This window comes from Periophthalmus magnuspinnatus, chromosome 2 (genome assembly GCF_009829125.3).
Source record: "Periophthalmus magnuspinnatus isolate fPerMag1 chromosome 2, fPerMag1.2.pri, whole genome shotgun sequence".
Lineage (NCBI taxonomy): Eukaryota > Metazoa > Chordata > Actinopteri > Gobiiformes > Gobiidae > Periophthalmus > Periophthalmus magnuspinnatus.
In genome coordinates this window covers 3,398,091-3,420,443 of record NC_047127.1, presented here as the reverse complement: position 1 = coordinate 3,420,443, position 22,353 = coordinate 3,398,091, and the positions used below count along the sequence as shown (strand labels likewise).

The window sequence follows — 22,353 nt, the reverse complement described above, 5'->3', positions numbered from 1 at the left end:
TGGACTTTTCAGAGCTTTTAAACAATTTTTATACCGGTTTCCTTCTCATTTACCCTTTGACGTCGTTTTTGCCGCGATTCGTGCACGTTTGAGCTTATTTTCAAGACGCCATTTTGCCAATAAATCCCCGTTTTCACCTCCACGCACTTCGTTCTCCAGTTTTATTTTCTCAATCGATGATACATGAAGGATTTGGCAGCGTCGCGTCGTCATTTTGGTACAAACGAAAACACAAATCCGCTGCTTTTTGTTACGACGTCAGCTCCCGATGGACGCCGCAGTTTTCTAACGCAGAAACTTAGCAAACTCACTTTTTATTTTGTCATTTTAGATGAATAGCGCGATTTAAAACGTCCAAATTCTAACATAATGATCCATGAGAGTCATAGATTATAACTACACAGCAGATACAAGCGCAATACGTCTTGTCTTAAAAATGAGTTGTTGTTTTTTTTTAAAGTTACCGTTTGCCGATGTGCGTCCAGGCGGCGTTCATGTCATCGTTCATCTGTCGGACCAGGTGCGTGTCGTCGTCGGCGTACACAGTGAGGAGTTTGTTGGCCAAAGTGTTGGTCTGCTCCACTGGGACCTGCCACTGCTGGAGCTCTTTGGCTAACATCTACAAAAAAAAAAAACAACAAAAAAAAGCACACAAATAAAGAATTACACGCCAAAAATAAAAGTCGACGCCTGGATTTAACTACGGAAATAGGTTGGGGTTGCTGCAGTTGGTTAAGTCGAGGTTCAGCAACAGTTTATGCGCAAAAAACTGAATTTACTGAATGACCTTAACCCAGACGTGGGCAAACTACGGCTCCGGGGCCAGACACGGCTCGTTAGTCTCAATAATCCGGCCCGCCAAACGTGACCAAATCATATTAAAATAGCTAAAACAGGAAAACCATGTTCAATTTATGTTTCCCAAAAGATGGCGCACCTCAGCTACGACGACCTTGTTCGCGTGTATTACTTCCTTCTGCAAAAATTAGCTTATCAAAAAAAAGAAAAGCGGATAATGAGCGGTGAGTGTTTAATACGGAGCGGATGACAAAATATTTTTTCACCCAAGTCTGATCAAAGTACTAAGGCTGGCTGTTTTTTGCTGGCATTCAAATTAGCAAAAACTAGCTAGCGTTTCTCTGAAGGCGAGTTTTTAAAAGAACGCATTTGGAAAACAATTTGTACAGTGAGCCTTGTATATTCAGGCAAATCTCTAAAGTAACTTAAACATATATATTTATAGATGTATATATGTCTTGCCTTGGCCCCTCTTGTCAAATTTTAGAACCAATTGTGGCCCACGAGCCGTAGTTTGCCCACCTCTGGTTTAACCCCCATCAATGCAAGATCTTGCTGAAAAATTAACGCGACACCGGATGGAAATAAATCTTGTGACACTGCAGAAACGAAATCGAAACAATGCCACAGCAAATCAAAACTAAAGGCGGTTCAACCAAATATTAGAACAGGATTCTCAAACTTAAGGCCCGGGGGTGAATCGCGGTACGCCAGATGATATTTTGTGGCCCGCGGGACAATATAAACCCCATCCCTTCACAAAAAATTCAACAAATAACGACGTATATCCATAAAATCCACAAGAATTAGCATATTTCCTCATGTATTTTGAAAACAACGATGACTTTTGAGAAGATTTTAAAGCTTTTGTTGACTGTCCCCGACTCTACCTCCTGCGGTCCCCAGATAATTTGCGTTTGAGACCCTTGTATTCGAGTTTGTGACCTTTTTTTTTTAAAATATCACTGTAACTCTTTATGACACTGTCCATTTGATTTCTGTATAATAACGAGATGAAGTCTACTCCACCAACCCAGAGGTCAAGCTCGGATCAGTTCATGCTATTGCCGCGTCCTTAGGCAAGACACTTCACCCGCTGTGCTCGCTTATGTACAAACGTGGCGCGTGAGCGAGTGATTGCGTCAGTCCGCCTCAGGGCAGACGGTCGCTTAATACGAAACAAGTGTATTCCATTGTGAAGAACTAAAACAACTTTGATTTTCGACAGTTTGATATGCCACCAAGAAGTAAGAATTGCAAAAACTGACGCTAAACTTTTAATTTACTTCTTCTTCTGTCATAATTACGAGCCACCTGTTCTTTCAAAAACAAAATTCGCTCAAATATCGTCGCGTACCCGTGTTACAAAGAGATTTCATGATGATTCCGCGTCTATTTGTTTCATGAAAAACACAATATTAAGATTAATTGATGGTCTGTTCCCAGCCTGCTCTGAGTTTGCATATTTCTTAAGACAGTAAAAATGTGCCCGTTTATTTTTAGACTGAGGGGGAGACAGTTGGAACGAGACGAGCCGCCATCTTGTCAAACTCGCTTTTTATTAAGTTATGGGCAGACTCCAGGACTCCGGCGTATATTTCATTTTATGCTCCAAGTTCTGGCTTTAAACACTCTGTTGATATGTTTGGACAGGCAGTAAAGTTGCCAATAATGCTCTTTTTCTCAAGGTTAAACGAAGCATCTGCTGCCCCCTGATGGCAACAGTGGGTAGTGAAGCATATTGAAATGGATAAATAGCAGCGTGGCTAATTCAACTTGGCCATTACAGTGGGATGTTTCGAAGTAGAGGCGAAAACATGAACAAAACATAACAGTCCAGATAGATTTTTGAGGTGTAGGACAGATTATAAAACGTTTAAAGCTGCACCATGTCACTTTTTCGGTGCATCGTCTGCCACATGGTTCATGAAGATGCTATTTCTTTGCCTGGAATGTTCCACACACAGAAGAGGACGAAAGGAGTGTGACGTCACCCACAGCGTTCGGCTTCAGTCAAATGAAGCTAATCGAGGCTAGCGGTTATAGCGGCTAATTTGGAGCGGAGTTTCTTCGTTGGAATTCTGACCGTGAGTATCATAGCAACCAAAGAGCCAATCTGAAGCGAGGCTGTTGAAGGTAACGCCTCTTCCCGCTGGAACTGTTGGTTTAGCAGGGAGCAAGCGCTTAGCAACGCTGTCAATCAAACCTGTTGCTAACGCTAGCGGGAGTTACTTTGGGGAAAAAAAGGAGCCTGATTTGTCTGTTATTAATGATCATATTTTGATTTACAGAAACAAAAGCGAAATAAAAAAACACTAGGATCATGTAGAGCGGGTTAATACAAACATTTAAGACCATTTTAAGATATTTTATTTAGTATTTGAGTAAAAATTTGCCTAAAAATTCAAACTTCGCCTCATTTTTCGGAGTTAAAACTTGAATGAGTCAGACTTGGAATTCCTTGTGTATGTTTCGACAAATCGGGTCTGACATCAGCAGGTACAGAGAGAGGAGTCAGTAAAAAAAAACACCTTAAAATAACAAAAAAAAACAACAACAACCTCAAAGTAACTATAAAACAAACAAAAAAATCAAAATAACAAAAAATAAAGAAAAAAATACAAAAAAAACTCAAAACAACTAAAAGAAATTATAATAAAAACAAAAACTCAAAATAAAAAAGACACAACTCAAAATAACAAAACAAAAACAAAACAAAAAAAATCAAAATAACTAAAAAAAATTAAGAAAATAAACAAAAAAAAAAAAAAACTCAAAATAAAAAAAATAAAAATTAATAAAAAAAACACTCAAAATAACTAAAAAAAAAAAAAAAAAGAATCCCAGGATCATGTAGAGCGGGTTAATATGAACATTTAAGACTAAAATGATGAGTCTGAAGCAGCAGGTACAGAGAGAGGAGCCAAAGTTTTTTAATGTAAAGTGAATTGGAGCCAGATGCGCGCACATGATCACTTCCTATTTTGAAAACGGCGGCTATTTCCTTTTATATATATACAGTTTACGGTTCCACAGTGTGGCGTTTAACTTATGTGTAGTAGCTGATGCTTTCAGACGAAGTTACAGGTCAGATCTGTGGAGAGATGACCCCGCTCCTCGCATGATTTTTTTGTTTTTCTTTTTTTTTAAGCCATAAAACACCTGTAATCTAACTAACGCAACAAGAGAACATTCCAGGCAAAGTAATCACATCTCCACAGAGACAAGGAGGTGATGAACTCCCCAAACGTAAAAGTGACACAGTGCACCTTTAAAAGCAGTACACTTCTGCTTAAACGACCTTGAGTTCTGCGTTCTGCCTCTTGACGTCGTCCACGGTGTATGTGATCTCCTGCCAGGCGTCCAGGCGTTCCCGGGCCATTTTGATGACCTGCTCCGCGTCGCGCCTGGACTCCAGCCAGTCCGTGGAGTCCTGCAGCATGTCGTCCAGCTGCTTCACCCGCTCCAACGCTTTGGTCTGAGACTCGTCCCAGTGCGTCTGCAGCCTGTCCACTAAGAGGAGACAAACGAGGACGAGGTGGTCATCAGTCAAACTCATGATAATAATAATAATAATATAAAAAAATAAAAAATACATCTGACTGGAACAGCACTTTTCTCGACACTCAAAGATGCTTTAAAAACAACAAGAAAACAGTAGAACAGTTTTACATCCCCCACATGAGACATCTGAGGACGAGGACTAAACCAGGACTGAACCAGGACTGAACCAGGACTGAACCAGGACTGAACCAGGACTAAACCAGGACTGAACCAGGACTGAACCAGGACTGAACCAGGACTGAACCAGGACTGAACCAGGACTGAACCAGGACTGAACCAGGACTAAACCAGGACTGAACCAGGGCTGAACCAGGACTGAACCAGGGCTGAACCAGGACTGAACCAGGACTGAACCAGGACTGAACCAGGACTGAACCAGGACTAAACCAGGACTAAACCAGGGCTCAACCAGGGCTCAACCAGGGCTCAACCAGGACTGAACCAGGACTGAACCAGGACCGAACCAGGACCGAACCAGGACTAAACCAGGACTAAACCAGGACTAAACCAGGGCTCAACCAGGGCTCAACCAGGGCTCAACCAGGACTGAACCAGGACTGAACCAGGACCAAACCAAGACTAAACCAGGACTAAACCAGGACCAAACCAGGACTGAACCAGGACCAAACCAAGACTAAACCAGGACTAAACCAGGACTAAACCAGGACTGAACCAGGACTGAACCAGGACTAAACCAGGACTAAACCAGGACCAAACCAAGACTAAAACAGCACTAAACCAGGACTAAACCAGGACTGAACCAGGACTAAACCAGGACTAAACATGTTGAATCAGTGTTTCAGTTTTCCGCAGCTAAAACCTGGAACATTCTTCCTGAAGATGTGACTCAGGCCTCGACTTTGACAATGTTTAAATCCAGATTCAAACGGTTCTGTTTAGCTCAGTTTAATATTAATTTTATGATGATTATTTATATTTTGATTTGTTGTATTGTGATTTTAACGTCTTTCTTATTCTGTAAAGCACTTTGAATTACTGTGTATAAATTGTGCTGTACAGTTAAACTTGTCCTGTGTAGAAGACAGGGACGGGACACGATCGTTTACCACAAGAACTCACAAGACAAAATTGCCACAAGATTGAGCAAACACGAGATAAATTATCTTGTGAGCTTTTTCCCCTAACGTTTTTACATTTGGATTGCAGAAAAAGTGCTGGCAAGTTCAATTTCTTGAGTTGTAGTTCCAAAAAACAGCTACAATGACAGCCAAAAATATTCCATCCATCCATTTTCTTCTGTTTTATCTGGGGCCGGATCGCGTAGGCAGCAGTTTGAGCAGCGAGGCTCAGATTCCCTCTCCACACACACTTCCTCCAGCTCTTCCAGGAGGATCCCGAGGCGTTCCCAGGCCGGCCCGAGAGACGTTAGTCCCTCCGGAGTCTTCCCTGGGGTCTCCTCCTGATGGGACGTGATGAAAACAGTAAACAACAAATCGTAAATGGTGATTCCGAGATCGTGAACCGAATCAGATGTTTATTTATTATGGATTATGTTAAACCTGGTCTTCGTTTTGTCTCGTTTTCGTCGATCCATTCTCGTGTTTTTTGTGGAAATTGGTTCTCGTCCCATCCCGACTAGAAGATGATGATAATGATTTGAGATTCTGCAGTGAGTTTGAGTCTCTGATGGGTCGTGGGAGTGATTTCCAGAGAGCGGGAAGAGGCGGGGGGGACAATGGCAACAAAGGCTCCGTCCCGCGAGGTTTTGGCGCTTTGTCCCGACGAGGGCAGCGCGGAGGTTGGTGTTGGCTGATCTGAGGCGGCGGTTGGGACAGTGCTGATGGAGCAGGGTTGGGGTTACGGCGATGGGGTCAGGCGATGGAGCGACTCGCAGGTGATGAAGACGACCTTCTATTGGATTTGGATTGTGCGGGTTGGATCGTATTGTCGTGCGAGGAGCCAGTGGAGTTGTTTGAGGACAGGGGTGAGGTCGTTTCTCGAGTGGGTGGAGGAAAAACTAAATTACGGTTGGATTTCAGACGACGATCACGATGTTTCTACAGGTTTATAATGTTCACGTTGGGGAACACGTAACAGAAATAGCACATTTTGGGAGCACTGTCACAAAAATACACAATCGGCTTCTTCATTTGTGGATATTTCTTCTGAAAATAACATGTAATCATAATCAACGTAATAAAAAACACTTTCTCTATCCACGTCTGACTAGAACAAACCCACGGACAAAATACTGTAATTGTAAGATCGGCAAAAAAAAAAAAAGATTGTTTCAAAAAATTACACGAAGTTGAATCTCTAAATCATTTTTCCAAATCAAATTCTGACATCGAAAACAAAAAGGTTAGATTCTCCCTTCCTAATTTAATCATATGTTGGTTTAATCTTCAGGGAACAAACATGGCCAAACATATACTGTATTTTCCGGACTATACGTTTTTTTCTTTTCATATTTAGTCCGAGGGTGCGACTTATACTCAGATGCGACTTATATGTGGAATATAAGTCACATCTTCATTACGGTTACACTGACAACCACGTTTTTTTCTTCATTATTATGTATTTTTTGACTTATTTTCCAGAAAATACGGTATATCTGAAGAGTTAATTTGCAAAAACAGATTAGTGCCATTTGAAAAAGTCATGGGAGGCTTGTAGTTTTCTCTTAGAATAGTAATATTTTCAAAGCCAAATCTGTAGTAAAAGAAAATTTCAGGTCTGTCACTGGACACAAGTTTTAGAGTGAAGACGTTTCGCTGCTCGTCTTCAGTTCTGGTCAGATTACTGCTGGACACTGCCTTAGATCTGTCTAAAGGGAGGAGCTAACGACACTGAAGCTAACGCACCTGTTTGTTTTCTAGGTTTATTGAACTACGCTAAGAGGGAACTGTGCCTGAGTCTTATTTTTGCGTAATTGTTCAGGCTAACTCTTTACAAACAGCTGTGTTAGCGTCATCGCTCTAAAACATTTTGCCCAGTTGACAGATTTTATATTTTTCTTTTACTGTGGATCATACCTGGACAACGAAATCTTATTTTACGGCTATGAAAATATGATTCCATCTCTTCTTGATAAAATCTGCTATACATCATCGTCATTGCTAATATCTGTACAAGAACAAAAAGACACATTTTTGCCATTGAACTCTTCGTTTAGTTTTGATTTTAACTGAACTTACTTTGCCCAATTGTAATACAAATATGCCACAATATTTATCATAGTAAACACCAAGTTTTTACCTCATAGCTGAGTTTCTATTACATTCTATCGGGCCATAATATTTAACACAGATGAGAGCAGTAAAATGTTGTTTTACTGTCAGGATTCTAGTTTTTCTGTGCGTTCCTGTGCTGTCTCCCCTTTCTCTTCTGTGTTTGTGTGCCTGGAGCTGGGCGGAGCGTCTAGCACCACCCTCACCGACAGTTACCACCCGTGACTCACCTGCAGCCCAACACCAATCAAGCTTCAACCTCTGGACGACAAAGACTCTGCTGATTCCTCCACACGCTGCAGATCGTCGGTTTATCCTCCTGTGGTGTTGTGCAGCTTGGCCTGGTTTGCTTCGTTGTGTTTTTTGAAGTATTAGTGATTAGCACATTCGCCAAACTGTGTTGATATTTGCCGGTGCAGTGTTGCTGTGTTGCTCTATACTGACACCTGTTGGATCTTAAGGTGTACATCAACTTAGTTCGTTTTACTCCCAAGACAGTCATACTTGTACACGGAATATGATTTAAGTTATTGTATTTTCTACGTCTTATTTTATATCTTATGTGAAAACTAAAGTGAAAGTTTCGTGAATGTAATTTAAAACAGATTTAAATGTCATTGACTGAGTTTTTTAAATTAAAAAATGTTATAAAAAAAAAAGTTGTTTCAATGTTTTGGGATTCAGTCAATTGTTTTTTTTTTACGCTATTTCTCCAGCTTTTGAAAATACACGCTCACAAGGCACAGATGAAGCTGGGGTACATAAAAAGCGGAAAAATCGCCGGAAAAAGGTTTGGATATGTTTTCCTTTTGGCTCCGTTTTGTTGATGTAGAAGGGAAAGGTCTTTTTTAATCTATGAAAAGGTCATTTTCTTTGTTTTTTAACAGTGATTCATCCCGTTGATAGATGCAGATGTGGTACCTTTTTAACACAGTCCGGCGCTTTGGTGACGAGCGAAACAGCAGCAGTATCGGTCACGTTCTCGTCTTCAAATTCGGTTTTTTTTGGACTCGTGGATCACCTCAGCCTCCGACCCAGCTCCCAGCCTTTGCATTTTCTTTGTAATAAACCCTCTTCGTTTTTTGAGTCCCGCATCTGCATCTTTTGCTCCACCGGCCGTTACAAGAAGTACAGCGAGTTCTTGGCTCTGGTCACTGATAGAAATGAACTGACTCAACATTTGTGCATTTACCTTTTGGATATTTCACGCGCAAAGTACAACGTAATCAACAGGGAAAACTCTGCCCTCCTGAGTACGACATCATCACGAAGAATCTGAAAACCACTAACACTAACCACTGATGTAGATTTTACCTCCTGATCCTCACTTTAGTCGACGTTCATACATAAATTACACCGGCGTACGCAGACTCTATGCAGATGTGATGTAACCCTAACCCTCCGTGTTTTGACAGGTAGATCACATTTTTCATTCGGCGCTCCTCGTGTGGGCGTAGTTAGACACAAATCACATGTTGCCATTTAAATTTACATATATTTCCACACACTGTTTGAATCTAACGGCCAACTACAGGTTTAAAAGTCTTATATTACACAAAATTGACTCTTTGTGAGGTTTCAACAGAAAATAGCGTAAAATGTGCTCTTTAAAAAACTTACTGCGCTCCGTGATGGCGTTGCGAGTGTCCTGGTTGCTCGTTTTGTTTTTTAGGTTTTGGGCGGCGGTGACTTGCTTTTCCAATAGGGGGCGTCGCTGGTCGAGCTCTTGGAGGGAACTCTGGAAATGAACAAGGATGGACGAAGTAAGTACGAAATATCTGGACGTAGAGCGTTTTTATAGGGCAGACTTTGGAGGTAAAACTACGAATATGCTCTGCTAACGTTGTACAGTCAGTAAGAAGTGCTCAAAATATTGGAGGACTGTGAATATGTGGTATTAAAGAGGAGGTATTTTACTTCTATGTTGTATTAAAGAGGAGGTATTTACTTCTATGGGGTATTAAAGAGGAGGCATTTACTTCTATGTGGTATTGAAGAGGAGGTATTTACTTCTATGTTGTATTAAAGAGGAGGTATTTACTTCTCTGGGGTATTAAAGAGGAGTATTTTACTTCTATGTTGTATTAAAGAGGAGGTATTTTACTTCTATGTGGTATTAAAGAGGAGGTATTTTACTTCTATGTGGTATTAAAGAGGAGGCATTTACTTCTATGGGGTATTAAAGAGGAGGCATTTTACTTCTATGTTGTATTAAAGAGGAGGTATTTTACTTCTATGTGGTATTAAAGAGGAGGCATTTACTTCTATGGGGTATTAAAGAGGAGGCATTTACTTCTATGTTGTATTAAAGAGGAGGTATTTTACTTCTATGTTGTATTAAAGAGGAGGTATTTACTTCTATGGAGTATTAAAAAGTATTTTACTTCTATGTGGTATTAAAGAGGAGGTATTTACTTCTATGGAGTATTAAAAAGTATTTTACTTCTATGTGATATTAAATGTAACATATTTAGATCACTATGTTTCCTTTTATTGTTTTGAAAATGCTAAATTCAACAAAAACATTATTAAAAAGCTCCTCCCCCTTCAGAGCGCTAACACAAACCATTAGTGTACGTCCCGCTAATGAAACTACTGCGCGTCACATCAGGTTTGTGAAGTCGTAGGCGTATTGTTTAGTGTAGGGGACGTAGGCTTGTGTGGGAGGAGTCTTGTTCAAGAGGCGTGGGCTTGTACTGCAAACCGTAAGAACTGTATGGTTTGAAAAGGGCCAAGGAGAGATCGCTAAATTACTCAAACATGCATGTGTGACAGCTAAAACCTCTACAGACATGTTTTTGTTGAGGTAAAAACGTTATAACATGAGAGAGCTCCAAAAACTCCATCTTTGTTATGTTTTTATTATAAACTGCATTCATGATATTGTAGCTTTGCTTTTTTTTTTTTTTTATTTCTCTCCCACGAATACTTGCTTTTAAATATTTCTGCATGAACAAAATCAAAATAATTTTTCATTTTTTATTTTAGATTTTTAGAAATTATTTATTTATTTATCTATTTATTTAATTATTTATCTATTTATTTATCTATTTAACTATTTCTTTTTATCTATTTATTTATTTATCTATTTTTTTATTATTTAGCTATTAATTATCTATTTATCTATTTAACTACTTTTTTTAATTTATGTATTTATTTATCTATCTATTTATCTATCTATTTATTTAATTATTTATCTAATTATTTATCTATTTATCTATCTACTTAACTACTTATTTTTTATTTTTTATTTATTTATGTATTTATTTATTTATCTATTTAAGTATTTATTTATTTATTTTTATTTATTTATTAAATTTTTTTGCATTTGAAGCATTCTTCCTCGTTATAATTTACCTTGAGTGCGTTGATATTCTCATTAATATCGTCCAAATCTCCCACCACCACTTTCTTATTCTGCACCATGTTGTCCAGCATGGTCAGCCAGTCCGTTAGCTCCGCCCACGACTTGTTAAACTGGGCCAGCGCCGCCGACTCCGCCTGAGCGTTCCCCAGAAGGTTTTCATCTGAAACACAAAACGGTCGTAAGAATCAAAATGGCCGCTTTAACTTTAACTGTAGAATGAAACTGAAGAAACGTACTGGCTTTTCTCGCGGCGAGGAGCGCCATCCGCTCTTTGTGTTGTCGGAGCAGCTCCATTATTATCGTCCAGTCTTGTTTCAACTTATCGAACTTCACCTGTCACTCAAACAAAACGCACAGTGAGTGACGCAAACATTTTGAAACTTAAAGCGCACGTATGACGCCGTTTTCTCTGTTATAATGTTGTTTCCTCGTCACAAACGGACCTGGAGTTGTGTTTTTTGTTTCATTCACACGTTTAACACACAAAAAACCCTGTGTATTTAGGCTGAGTTTTGATCTCAAAGTGAAAACGCTCTGTTCCACCTTGTGATGTCATCAAGTGGTACTTTTGTTAATGTCATGTGGTAATACAGGAAGTGCTCTACTGTTTGTTTTTAACTAGAATCATTTGGATTATTTCAGCGATGGAGTTGCCAATCTCGACTGAACTAACTGTAAAAAGTAGATGTTAACTTGAAAACTACCACTTGGTGACATCACAAGGTGGAACAGAGCGTTTTCAGCTTTGGAGATGTACGAAAAATGGACTCTTGTGAGCTTTAAATCATGTTATAATCTCAAAAACATACCTGCAAGTTGTGTTTTGTTTTATTCACGCACGTTTCAATAATAATATATTATTACACTGTCTCAAAACGCTCTGTTCCACCTTGTGATGTCATCAAGTGGTAGTTTTCAAGTTAACATCTACATTTTACAGTTAGTTCAGTCGAGATTGGCAACTCCATCGCTGAAATAATTCAAAATGATTCTAGTTAAAAATGCAGGGAAAAGGTTTTTATAATTTTATTTTGAAAAACATAAAAATGAAGATGAATTAATAAAATGAATAAAATTAATTAATGAATAAAAAAATTAATGAATAAAAATGAAGATTGAGTTTAATAAAAATAAAAAAAAATCTAATAATTATAAATGTATTCATAGAGTGATGAAAAACAGCACTGTTGCCATAGCGATTAACAGTTCAACCCAATTTATTTTTAAAACTTTTGAATGTGAAAAATAATCAAAATGGCGGATATGAACAGGAAGCTGAAACTTATAAATGATCATTTGCAAAGAGCACTATTAAATATGTTTTTATTTAATTTTTTCAAGTCTTTGTAGTAATTTCCTTCTTTTTTTTTTTTTATTATTATTTTTTTTATTTACGTGACCAGGCAAAAATTTGAACACAAACTCTCATACAGTGTTTTTTTTTATTTTAATTTTATTTTTTATTACTTTTTAAATTTTATATAACACAATGAAGTATATATATATTTATAAATATATGAAGTAATATGTAAAAATGTACGACGTACGATACATGGAATTATGAATGGAAGACAAAAAGTAAAAAAAAAACTCTACTAAATATTTTTCAACAAAGTAAAGGGTGGCCATTTTGAAGATTTCAATATAAATCAAAATAAAAAAAAAAATAAAAAAAAAATAAATATATAGTTTTTTTCTTTTTTTTCATGTATCTGATGTCTTCTGTGTGCAAATAAAATGTAGACAGTAGTAAAAATAAAGAAAAAAAAAACATTAAATGAGGTTGTGTCCAAACGTTTGACTGGTAGAGTTTATGTAAATGTATTTGTGTACTATTATGTGCGATTCAAAAGTACTATTTGAAGATATGTAGTAAATCTATAGTGAAGTACAGAGTGTGTTCACCTTGTCTGCGCTGCTGGGAGGAATTTCCTTGTACAGCTCTTCACCTCGTTCCAAAACGCCCTCCACTTCCGGCTGACGGGCTTCCACTTCCTCAATCAACTTTGGGCACAAGAGACAACAACAATAAAGCATCAGTGCGGGCGGATGAAGAGGACGGAGACGACGGGAGGGTGGAGGCAGGAGGCAGAGAATCAGTGCGGGCGGATGAAGAGTAAAGAGACGACAGGAGGGTGGAGGTAGAGAGTGTGTAAAGACGTGGACTGAGCGAGTGTGACGTCACCCACAGCGTTCAGCTCCAAATGAAGCTCATGGAGGCCGGAGGAGGTATACAGCAAATATGGAGCTGAGTTACATATTTGGAATTCTGACAGTGAGTATCATAGCAACCGAACAGCCAATCAGGAGCGAGGTTGTTGAAGGTAACGCCCCTTCCCTTCGCTTAGCAACGCTGTCGAATCAAACCTGCGATATGAACCGTCTCACACTCTGAGGACGTCAGGGACCGGCCCAGAATCAGGACTGAACCAGGACTAAACTGGGACTAAACCAGGACTGAACAAGGACTAAATCAGGACTAAGCCAGGACTAAACCAGGATTAAACCAGGACTAAACCAGGACTAAACAAGGACTAAACAAGGACTGAACCGGGACTGAACCGGGACTAAACCGGGACTAAGCCGGGACTAAGCCGGGACTAAACCGGGACTAAGCCGGGACTAAGCCGGGACTAAACCGGGACTAAGCCAGGACTAAGCCAGGACTAAACCAGGATTAAACAAGGACTAAACAAGGACTAAATAAGGACTAAACAAGGACTAAACCAGGACTGAACCAGGACTAAACCAGGACTGAACCAGGACTGAACCGGGACTAAGCCGGGACTAAACCGGGACTAAGCCAGGACTAAGCCAGGATTAAACCAGGACTAAACAAGGACTAAACAAGGACTAAACAAGGACTAAACAAGGACTAAACAAGGACTAAACAAGGACTAAACAAGGACTAAACCGGGACTAACAAACAGTTCTGTTTATCTGCTGTGACTGAAAGGGGTTTATTCTGCACTTTTCTCTTTTAATATAGATTTTATGATGCTTATTTGTGATTATTTATGTTTTGATTTGTCGTATTGTGACTTTAACGTCTTTCTTCTCCTGTAAAACACTTTGAATGACCTTGTGTGCGAGTTATTAATGTTAAATCTTGATTTCCAGACACAGTAGTGAAATAAACCCCCAGGATCACGCTCTGTCCGTGTGTATAAACGGTGTGTGGAGGTTACTCTGGGCGGAGGCTCCTCGGGGCTCTGCTCCAGTCTGCCTCTGGTGGTCGCGGCCCAGGCTGACAGGTCGTCCACCTGACCCTGAAGCTTCAGCAGCTCCTTCAGCAAACCCTCGATCTCCAACTGACGCTCGGGGAGAGCTTTGGACACCTGGAAACACACAACACACAACACGATTTAGTCAATATCTTCATAGTTTTTTTGTTTTTTTACTGAGACTGAAGAGCAAAGGACAATTTTGCACAACCTCTACACCACAAAGTCGCACCACAAAGAGCAAAAACTTAAATATCTTTACAATAAAATTCAAGTAGAGTCTAAGCATAGTTTTTCAAGAGTCTTATTTCCATATTGTTGCAGGTTTGGAGGTTTTCATCGCGCTCGTTTCCCTCTGTGCCAGCGCTCTGCCTCCTCTGTCGTGGTAGTATTTCCACAGTTGTTCAGTTGTTGTATACATTTTCACTGGGATATTAAATTCAGTGTTTATTTATAGAGCGCTTTACGGCACTCGAGGTGACCAAAGTGCTTCCAATAAAACCAGCACAATATAAAAACATGCAAAAGATTAAACACTGAAAGAAAACTGAAAAATGTTTCTGTATTACTGAGCGGTGGGAATAGAAAGGTTTGAGACTGGATTTAAACTGCATTTTATATAATTTATCATCACAAACAGACCTGGATTTGTGTGTTTTTGTTTCATTCACACGTTTAACACAAAAAAACCTGCGTATTTAGGCTGAGTTCTTCTCTCAAACTGAAAACACTCTGTTCCACCTTGTGATGTCATCAATGTCTACGATGATGTCTACAGCTGTTCGTCCTGGTTTAGTCCTGGTTTAGTTCCGGTTTAGTCCTGGTTTAGTCCCGGTTTAGTCTCGGTTTAGTCCCGGTTTAGTCCCAGTTTAGTCCCGGTTTAATCCCAGTTTAGTCCCGGTTTAGTCCCGGTTTAGTCCCAGTTTAGTCTCAGTTTAATCCCGGTTTAGTCCCGGTTTAGTCTTGGTTTAATCCCGGTTTAGTCCCGGTTTAGTCTCAGTTTAATCCCGGTTTAGTCCCGGTTTAGTCCCGGTTTAGTTCCGGTTTAGTCCCGGTTTAGTCCCGGTTTAGTCCCGGTTTAGTCCCGGTTTAGTCCCAGTTTAGTCCCGGTTTAATCCCAGTTTAGTCCCGGTTTAGTCCCGGTTTAGTCCCAGTTTAGTCTCAGTTTAATCCCGGTTTAGTCCCGGTTTAGTCCCGGTTTAGTCCCGGTTTAGTCTTGGTTTAATCCCGGTTTAGTCCCGGTTTAGTCTCAGTTTAATCCCGGTTTAGTCCCGGTTTAGTCCCGGTTTAGTCTCAGTTTAATCCCGGTTTAGTCCCGGTTTAGTCCCGGTTTAGTCTTGGTTTAATCCCGGTTTAGTCCCGGTTTAGTCTCAGTTTAATCCCGGTTTAGTCCCGGTTTAGTCCCGGTTTAGTCCCGGTTTAGTCTCAGTTTAATCCCGGTTTAGTCCCGGTTTAATCCCGGTTTAGTCCCGGTTCAGTCCCAGTTTAGTCCCGGTTTAGTCCTTCACTGTGGTTCTAATCGAGGTTTCTCTTTTTTTTTTTTTTTTTCTGTGCCGAGAGGAGAGTCTAAGGACAGGGGGCGCTCTGCTCTGAGACACTTCTCCATTTGCTTGTTTTTTGTCCGTTCATTTTCTCGTCTGTTTCTGTTTCATTGTTGATTTTCTAACTTTCTGTTTGTTAAATCAATTCTAATGTTCAGCCCTAAGAGGAAACTGCTGCTGTGATTTGGGGCTTCACAAAAAAAAAAATGAATTCAGTCGAGATGAGTGACAATTCCAGATTCTGAAATGATCCAAATGATTCTCGAAATGAAGGTGTGTGGAGTTTAAAAACACAGTGGAGCACTTCCTGTATCACCACACGATGACATCACAAGGTGGAACAGAGTGTTTTCAGAAGAACTCAGCCTAAATATGCAGGTTTATTTGTGCGTTAATAAATCTTTGAAATACAAAAACATGGAAGCTAAAAATGTGTCAAAACAGAGAACCTCCCGCTCTCATAATTAGCAGACGGTAACGCTAAAATGTGGCAGACTAGCGTTGACCTCTGACCTGCGCCCAGCGGTTGTTGACGACGCGTATGTCCTTCTGCTTGTCCACAGGAAGCGCGAGCTGTTTGTGCCTCGCGTTGATGTCGTCCACGGTCGCCCTCTTGGCAGGAAGCTCCTCCACACGAGCCTGACACACACAGAACAAACAGCGGCTCAATTTAACGAGGAGTAACGCTAGCCCGAAGAACTACGAGGACAGAAGTTCACAACCAGCCAGTTTCAAGGTTTGGATTTCACAGGGAAACGTTACAGCCGCTCATTTGAATCCGTAATATCGCGTTGATTAGATTAAAAAAAAAGCGAAATGTGATTATCCTCGCAAATAATCACATTAAAATAGTCGTTTCCTCGTCACAAACAGACCTGGAGTTGTGTTTTTTTTGTTTCATTCACACATGTTTAACGCAAAAAAACTCTGCGTGTTTAGCCTGAGTTTTGGTCTCGCACTGAAAACGCTCTGTTCCACCTTGTGATGTCATGAAGTGGTGATACAGGAAGTGTTTTTAAACTCCACACACCTTCATTTCTAGGATCATTTGGATCATTTAAATTTCAGATCTGGGATTGTCAATCTGCTACTGAACTAAATGTAAAAGGAGCTGTTAACTTGAAAACTACCACTTCATGACATCACAAGGTGGAACAGAGCGTTTTGAGCTTTGGAGATGTTACTTAAACATGTGAGAATGAAACAAAACACAACTCCAGGTCTGTTTTTGAGGAGGTAACAGCTTTAGAACACGACTTAACGCTCACAAGAGTCAGTTTTGCCAAATACAGGAACTTTAAAATTGTAAAAAAATCGAAAATTTAGGTCAAAATTGGTAAACAGTCACATGTTTAGTGGGATTCGAACTGTCAACCTTCAGATCAGTGGACAAACGCTCTACCAACTGTCACGGAAACAGTTCACCGCTCTGAGAAAACCCGTAGACGACAGCGACGCAGCGATGGCGCGCCGTACCTGCACTTTGCCCAGCGTGTCCCGGATGTGCTGCGGTTCGGGGGGGTCCAGGGGGATGGCCAGCACCCCCTCGGCCCGGTCCAGCCAGCCCAGCATGGAGCTCACGTCCTGCTGAAGCTCTGCGGCGGCGGTCCTGGCCTCCGCTGACCTGGGGGAGGGGAGGCAGGGAAAACAAACAAACGCAAGAGTTTTCCGAGAAACTTTGGAAGTGTTACATAAGCAATCTGGTACTTTCACAGTTGAAATATTAAACAGGGATAAAGTGGGTCATTTTTGTAGGTAATTCAGGGAGCTTACCTCGCGTGGCTCGCTCTTACGCTGCTCGATCGGAATAAACGAATAAAACAGTAAAGAGGAATTAGTGTTTTGCTTTGTTCAGTTTTGAATGGGATGATGGTAAAGAACAGATGGATGAGCAGCCGGCAAGCCAAGAAAAGCAAAAGCAATGTTTCTCATGGAGTGGAAGAAATACAGAGTAAACAAGTTACATCTGTGCCATACTACACTTATACACATTAACGTATACATTTACTACAACTACATTTACTACAACTACTGCTGTCAGCGCTGGAATGGAACCAAGTACACGTAGTAAACTATCGTACTTAAGTAATAATTGTAGGTGTCTGTACACGGATGCTTTTTACTTTTACTTCACTACATTTTAGAGCAGTATCTGTACTTTCTCCTCCGCTACATTTTGAACTGCAAAAGTAAAAGTGTATTTTTATGATTGTTGTACCTGCTGAAAATGCTGGGTTTATTTTTAACACGTTCATAATTTGAGTAAAAAAAACTGGACAAAAACAGCAAGAAAAAAAAAAAAAAAAAAAAAAAAGATTATTTCTGTTGAACCAAATCGCTACATTTGAAGCTTTCTAAGACTCAGAATCTGCGTGAAATACTTTTACTTTTTGCTCTTTAAGTACATTTTTAAACAGGTACTTTAATTCTTTCACTTAAGTGGAAGTACTTTTGCTCCAGTATTTGTACTTTTACTTAAGTTCCAAAATTGAGTACTTCTTCCATGATAGTTTTTTCCCCTTTGAAACATCCAATAGGGATGTACTATTAATAGAGTAGGTAATTACGGTATATTGTAAAAGCAGCTCTGTGTACTGTCTGCGTCTAATTATAAACTGCAAACAGGAAGTGCGCTGTTAGCATGCTAGTAGTATGTTTCCATGACAGCGAAACAAAAAATTAGCTGGGCTAAAGCTTGGGCTAGTTGGGTCAGTTTAATCCAACTCTGAAATCCCCTGTGTACCGTCTGCATCTAATTTTAACAGGAAGTGCGCTGTTAGCATGCTAGTTGTATTTTGCCATGGCAGCGGAACAAAAATAGGGTACAGCGCTTTTAACTGGGCTAAAGCTGAGGCTAGCTGGGTCAGTTTAATCCAACTTTAAAATCCCCTGGGTACTGTCTGTATCTAATTTTACAGTTTTTGATTGTCTGCAAACAGGAAGCGCACTGTTAGCATGCTAGTAATATGTTGCCATGACAGCGAAACAAAAATCAGGTACAGCGCTTTTTAACTGGGCTAAATCTTGGCTATAATTTAATTCAACTCTAAAATCCCCTATGTACTGTCTGCGTCTAATTATAAAGCTTCTGATCGTCTGCAAACAGGAAGCACACTGTTAGCATGCTAGTAATATGTTGCCGTGACAGCGAAACAAAAATCAGCTACCGCGCTTTTAACTGGGCTAAATCTTTGGCTACAATTAAATCCAAAACTAAAAACCCCTGTGCACTGTCTGTGTCTAAATATAGAGCTTCTGTTCGTCTGCAAACAGGAAGTGCGCTGTTAGCATGCTAGCAGTGTGTTGCCATGACAGCAAAACAAAAATCAGAAACAAAAATTTAACTGGGCTAAAGCTTGGGCTAGTTCGGTCAGTTTAATCCAACTCTAAAATCCCCTGTGTACTGTCCGCATCTAATTTTAACAGAAAATGCGCGGTTAGCATGCTAGTACTATGTTGTCATGACAGCGAAACAAAAATCAGGTACAACGCTTTTAACTGGGCTAAAAGTGAGGCTAGTTGGGTCAGTTTAATCCAACTTTGAAACCCTCAAATGTAAGTTTTTGCCCTTGCTAGCCTCGCGGCGTGTAGCCCGCTGTTTGCACATGTGTCGCTAGCTCCCCGTCGCTAGCCGTCTTACGTACCTCCTCTTGCGTTCGTTGAGCTGCTGGCACACATTGGCCCAGCGCGTGTTCAGGACCTTTAGCTGCGCGCGGATCTGCTGGCTGTGGTCGGGGGTACTGGCGGCGCTGATGTCCTCCCCGGCGGAGTTGACCCGCCCCAGCACGGCCTCCTGCGGCGGGATGGCCTCCGTCAGGTCCTGCGGAGAAATATATTCAAAAAGATGGAGATAGAGAAGAGAACTGGTGTTGTTGGTGTGTTATTGGAGGAGGTGAAGCAGATGGGAGTGAGTGCGTCCTGTGCACTGCCTAACGAGAAAAATGTAGCGGAAAATCGATGTTTTTTGGGGTAAAACTTAATAATAACTACATTTTTTTCTTTATTTTTATTTATACAATGGACTTAATGAAAGCGCCGGACTCGCTTTTTCATGCACGCCGTGTTTAAAATACACTACAAGCAGAAAAAACGAAAAACAAACAAGTAAACAAGTCCATATAAAACATTAAAAACAGGAGCAGGTGTGCGGATAAACGCTCGTTACCACATGATTCAATTCTGATTGTGTCACCAGCGTTTCTACTTTTGCTTTTCCTCGGAGTGTTTTCCATTTTTATGAATCAAAACGGCAAAAAAAAACTCTTTCCCTTCTCAGTTTTAGCGCAGCTTGTCATGTGATCTGGTGTTAAATGTTCCCGTATCAATGATTAACAAGCTAATGAGGTGTTCTAGTTGTTTTTGGAGTAATTCTGTGATGATGCCTTAATAAAACATTAACTAATACTTAATTAATAATGAACAAGTAGTTTATTACATCAGATCTATTCTACAAAATGGACTTTTCAGAGATTTTAACCATGTTCTAGTTGTTTCCTTCTCGCTTACCCTCTTGAAGTTATAGATGGAGTGATTCATGTTTGAGTTTAATCTTTCATCAACTATTTTCAAGACGCCATTTTGCCGATAAATCCCCGTTTTCACCTCCACCCGTCCACGCCCACTGTGACCTACGCCTTTTCCAGTTTTATTTTCTTAATTGGCGAAATAAAGACAAACATAATCGCCGCACGTTCGTAAAGATTTGAAAAACAGAAGTGAAAGTTACAGTTTTGTTGATAGTTTGATTCTAAACTTGCTACAGTTCTGAGAGTGACGCAGTAGGTCAAGGTTTACCCTCAAACCACAGGGTCACCGGGATGATCCTCGCACAAACACATATTGTTACTGCGTCTCCGGGGAAACCTTGACCATGAGGAAAAAAAAAAAGAAAAACCTAACAATAAAAATCCTTCTGACAGTTTTCTCATCCAAGGAGTTTTTTTGTTGTTTGTGATTATTTTTATTTGTCATTTTAATTCCTGGAAATGTCAGACAAAATACAGCGTTCGCATTTTCATATTTCATTTGATTCCGAGGTTGAAATTATTAAAATAAAAATAAAAATAGGCAAATACTTTTTTTTCATTGTACCAGAACAACAACTATAGTATATAATGATCTGGTAACAAACCTACACACGCCCCCTGCAGGTGTGGGGGTGTAAGCACACGCCCCCTGCAGGTGTGGGGGTGTGTGCACACGCCCCCTGCAGGTGTGGGGGTGTGTGCACACGCCCCCTGCAGGTGTGGGGGTGTGTGCACACGCCCCCTGCAGGTGTGGGGGTGTAAGCACACGCCCCCTGCAGGTGTGGGGGTGTGTGCACACGCCCCCTGCAGGTGTGGGGGTGTGTGCACACGCCCCCTGCAGGTGTGGGGGTGTGTGCACACGCCCCCTGCAGGTGTGGGGGTGTAAGCACACGCCCCCTGCAGGTGTGGGGGTGTGTGCACACGCCCCCTGCAGGTGTGGGGGTGTGTGCACACGCCCCCTGCAGGTGTGGGGGTGTCGGTGGGGATTAGAACCGGGCGCGGTTCAGGTAGCAGCTTGTGATTTGAGGAAACAGATGGTCCTGTGTCTCTTTTGTTGTATCCACATATACACCTCTCTCTCTCTCGTGCCCTCGTTCTCTTCTTTCTCTCCCCTCTCCTCCCTCTCCTCTTTCCCTCTCCCCTCTCTCCCTCTCTCCTCTCCTCCCTCTCCTCTCCCTCTTCTCCCTCCTCTCCCCTCTCTCCTCTCTCTCCTCCCTCTCCCCTCTCCTCCCTCCCTCCTCCCTCCCTCCTCCCTCTCTCTCTCCTCTCCCTCTCCCCTCTCCCTCTCCTCTCTCCCCTCTCCTCTCTCCCTCCTCCCTCTCTCTCTCCTCTCCCTCTCCCCTCTCCTCTCTCTCCCCTCTCCCTCCTCCCTCTCTCTCTCCTCTCCCCTCTCTCCTCCCTCCCTCTTCCCTCTCTCCTCTCCTCCCTCTCCTCTCCCTCTTCTCCCCTCTCTCCTCTCTCTCCCTCTCCCCTCTCCCTCTCTCCCCTCTCCCTCCTCTCCTCTCCCTCTCTTCTGATCAAAGCGGTTCACACTGTGCTGGTCATGTCTGATGATACAAACTCATGCAGACTCACGAGTGTGAACGTCTGTGAAGGTGAAGCACAAAACCCCAACACCAAAACACAACTGGGATTTATTAAACAAACAAACAAACAAACAAACAAACACACACACACACAAACACAAACAAACACACACACACACACACACAAACAAACACAAACTGCACAGGTTAAAACATTAAAAGGAGCAGTGTGATTATAAATGTTTATCTCGTATCAGTTCCTGTATCGTTCTATGTTTTTGGGACAGAGATCAGGACATGGCGTCATATGTGCCCTTTAAAGCTGCACTGTGTGACTTTCCTGATGCGTTTCCATGGAGATTTTACTGCTTTGACTGACACTTTATACAAAATCAGCTCAAACTAATCTGTCTTGCATTCGATTACACACGTTTTAATTACCCAAAAATACACACGTTTACAGCTTGTCCAAACACACTAGACTTCACCTGTTTGTCTCTACGGCGACGCTACACTCGAAAAGTTACATAGTTGATCTTTAAAGTTATCAAGTCTTAAAAGAAAGGCCTTTAGAGCTTGAGAATTGAACCCTCAACCTTATTTTTGTAACTATGAG

General features: G+C 41.0%; 1 protein-coding gene across 13 annotated transcripts in view; it reads right to left on the bottom strand.

The window, feature by feature from the left end:
- The window catches only part of dmd (dystrophin), a 500,656-nt gene that overhangs the window by 123,720 nt on the left and 354,583 nt on the right, over positions 1-22,353 (bottom strand). For 9 of the 13 annotated variants that reach the window (XM_055226238.1, XM_055226248.1, XM_055226250.1 and 6 more), the window contains 11 exons: positions 19,330-19,505; positions 17,459-17,479; positions 17,162-17,309; positions 16,199-16,324; positions 14,109-14,258; positions 12,826-12,924; positions 11,157-11,253; positions 10,911-11,080; positions 9,174-9,291; positions 4,100-4,311; positions 465-619 (listed from right to left, as the gene is read on the bottom strand). In XM_055226238.1, the coding sequence (XP_055082213.1) occupies positions 465-619; positions 4,100-4,311; positions 9,174-9,291; positions 10,911-11,080; positions 11,157-11,253; positions 12,826-12,924; positions 14,109-14,258; positions 16,199-16,324; positions 17,162-17,309; positions 17,459-17,479; positions 19,330-19,505 (1,472 nt within the window). The remainder of the gene's footprint in view (positions 1-464; positions 620-4,099; positions 4,312-9,173; positions 9,292-10,910; positions 11,081-11,156; positions 11,254-12,825; positions 12,925-14,108; positions 14,259-16,198; positions 16,325-17,161; positions 17,310-17,458; positions 17,480-19,329; positions 19,506-22,353) is intronic. The other 4 variants (XM_055226271.1, XM_055226241.1, XM_033981768.2 and 1 more) reach the window with 1 other exon arrangement.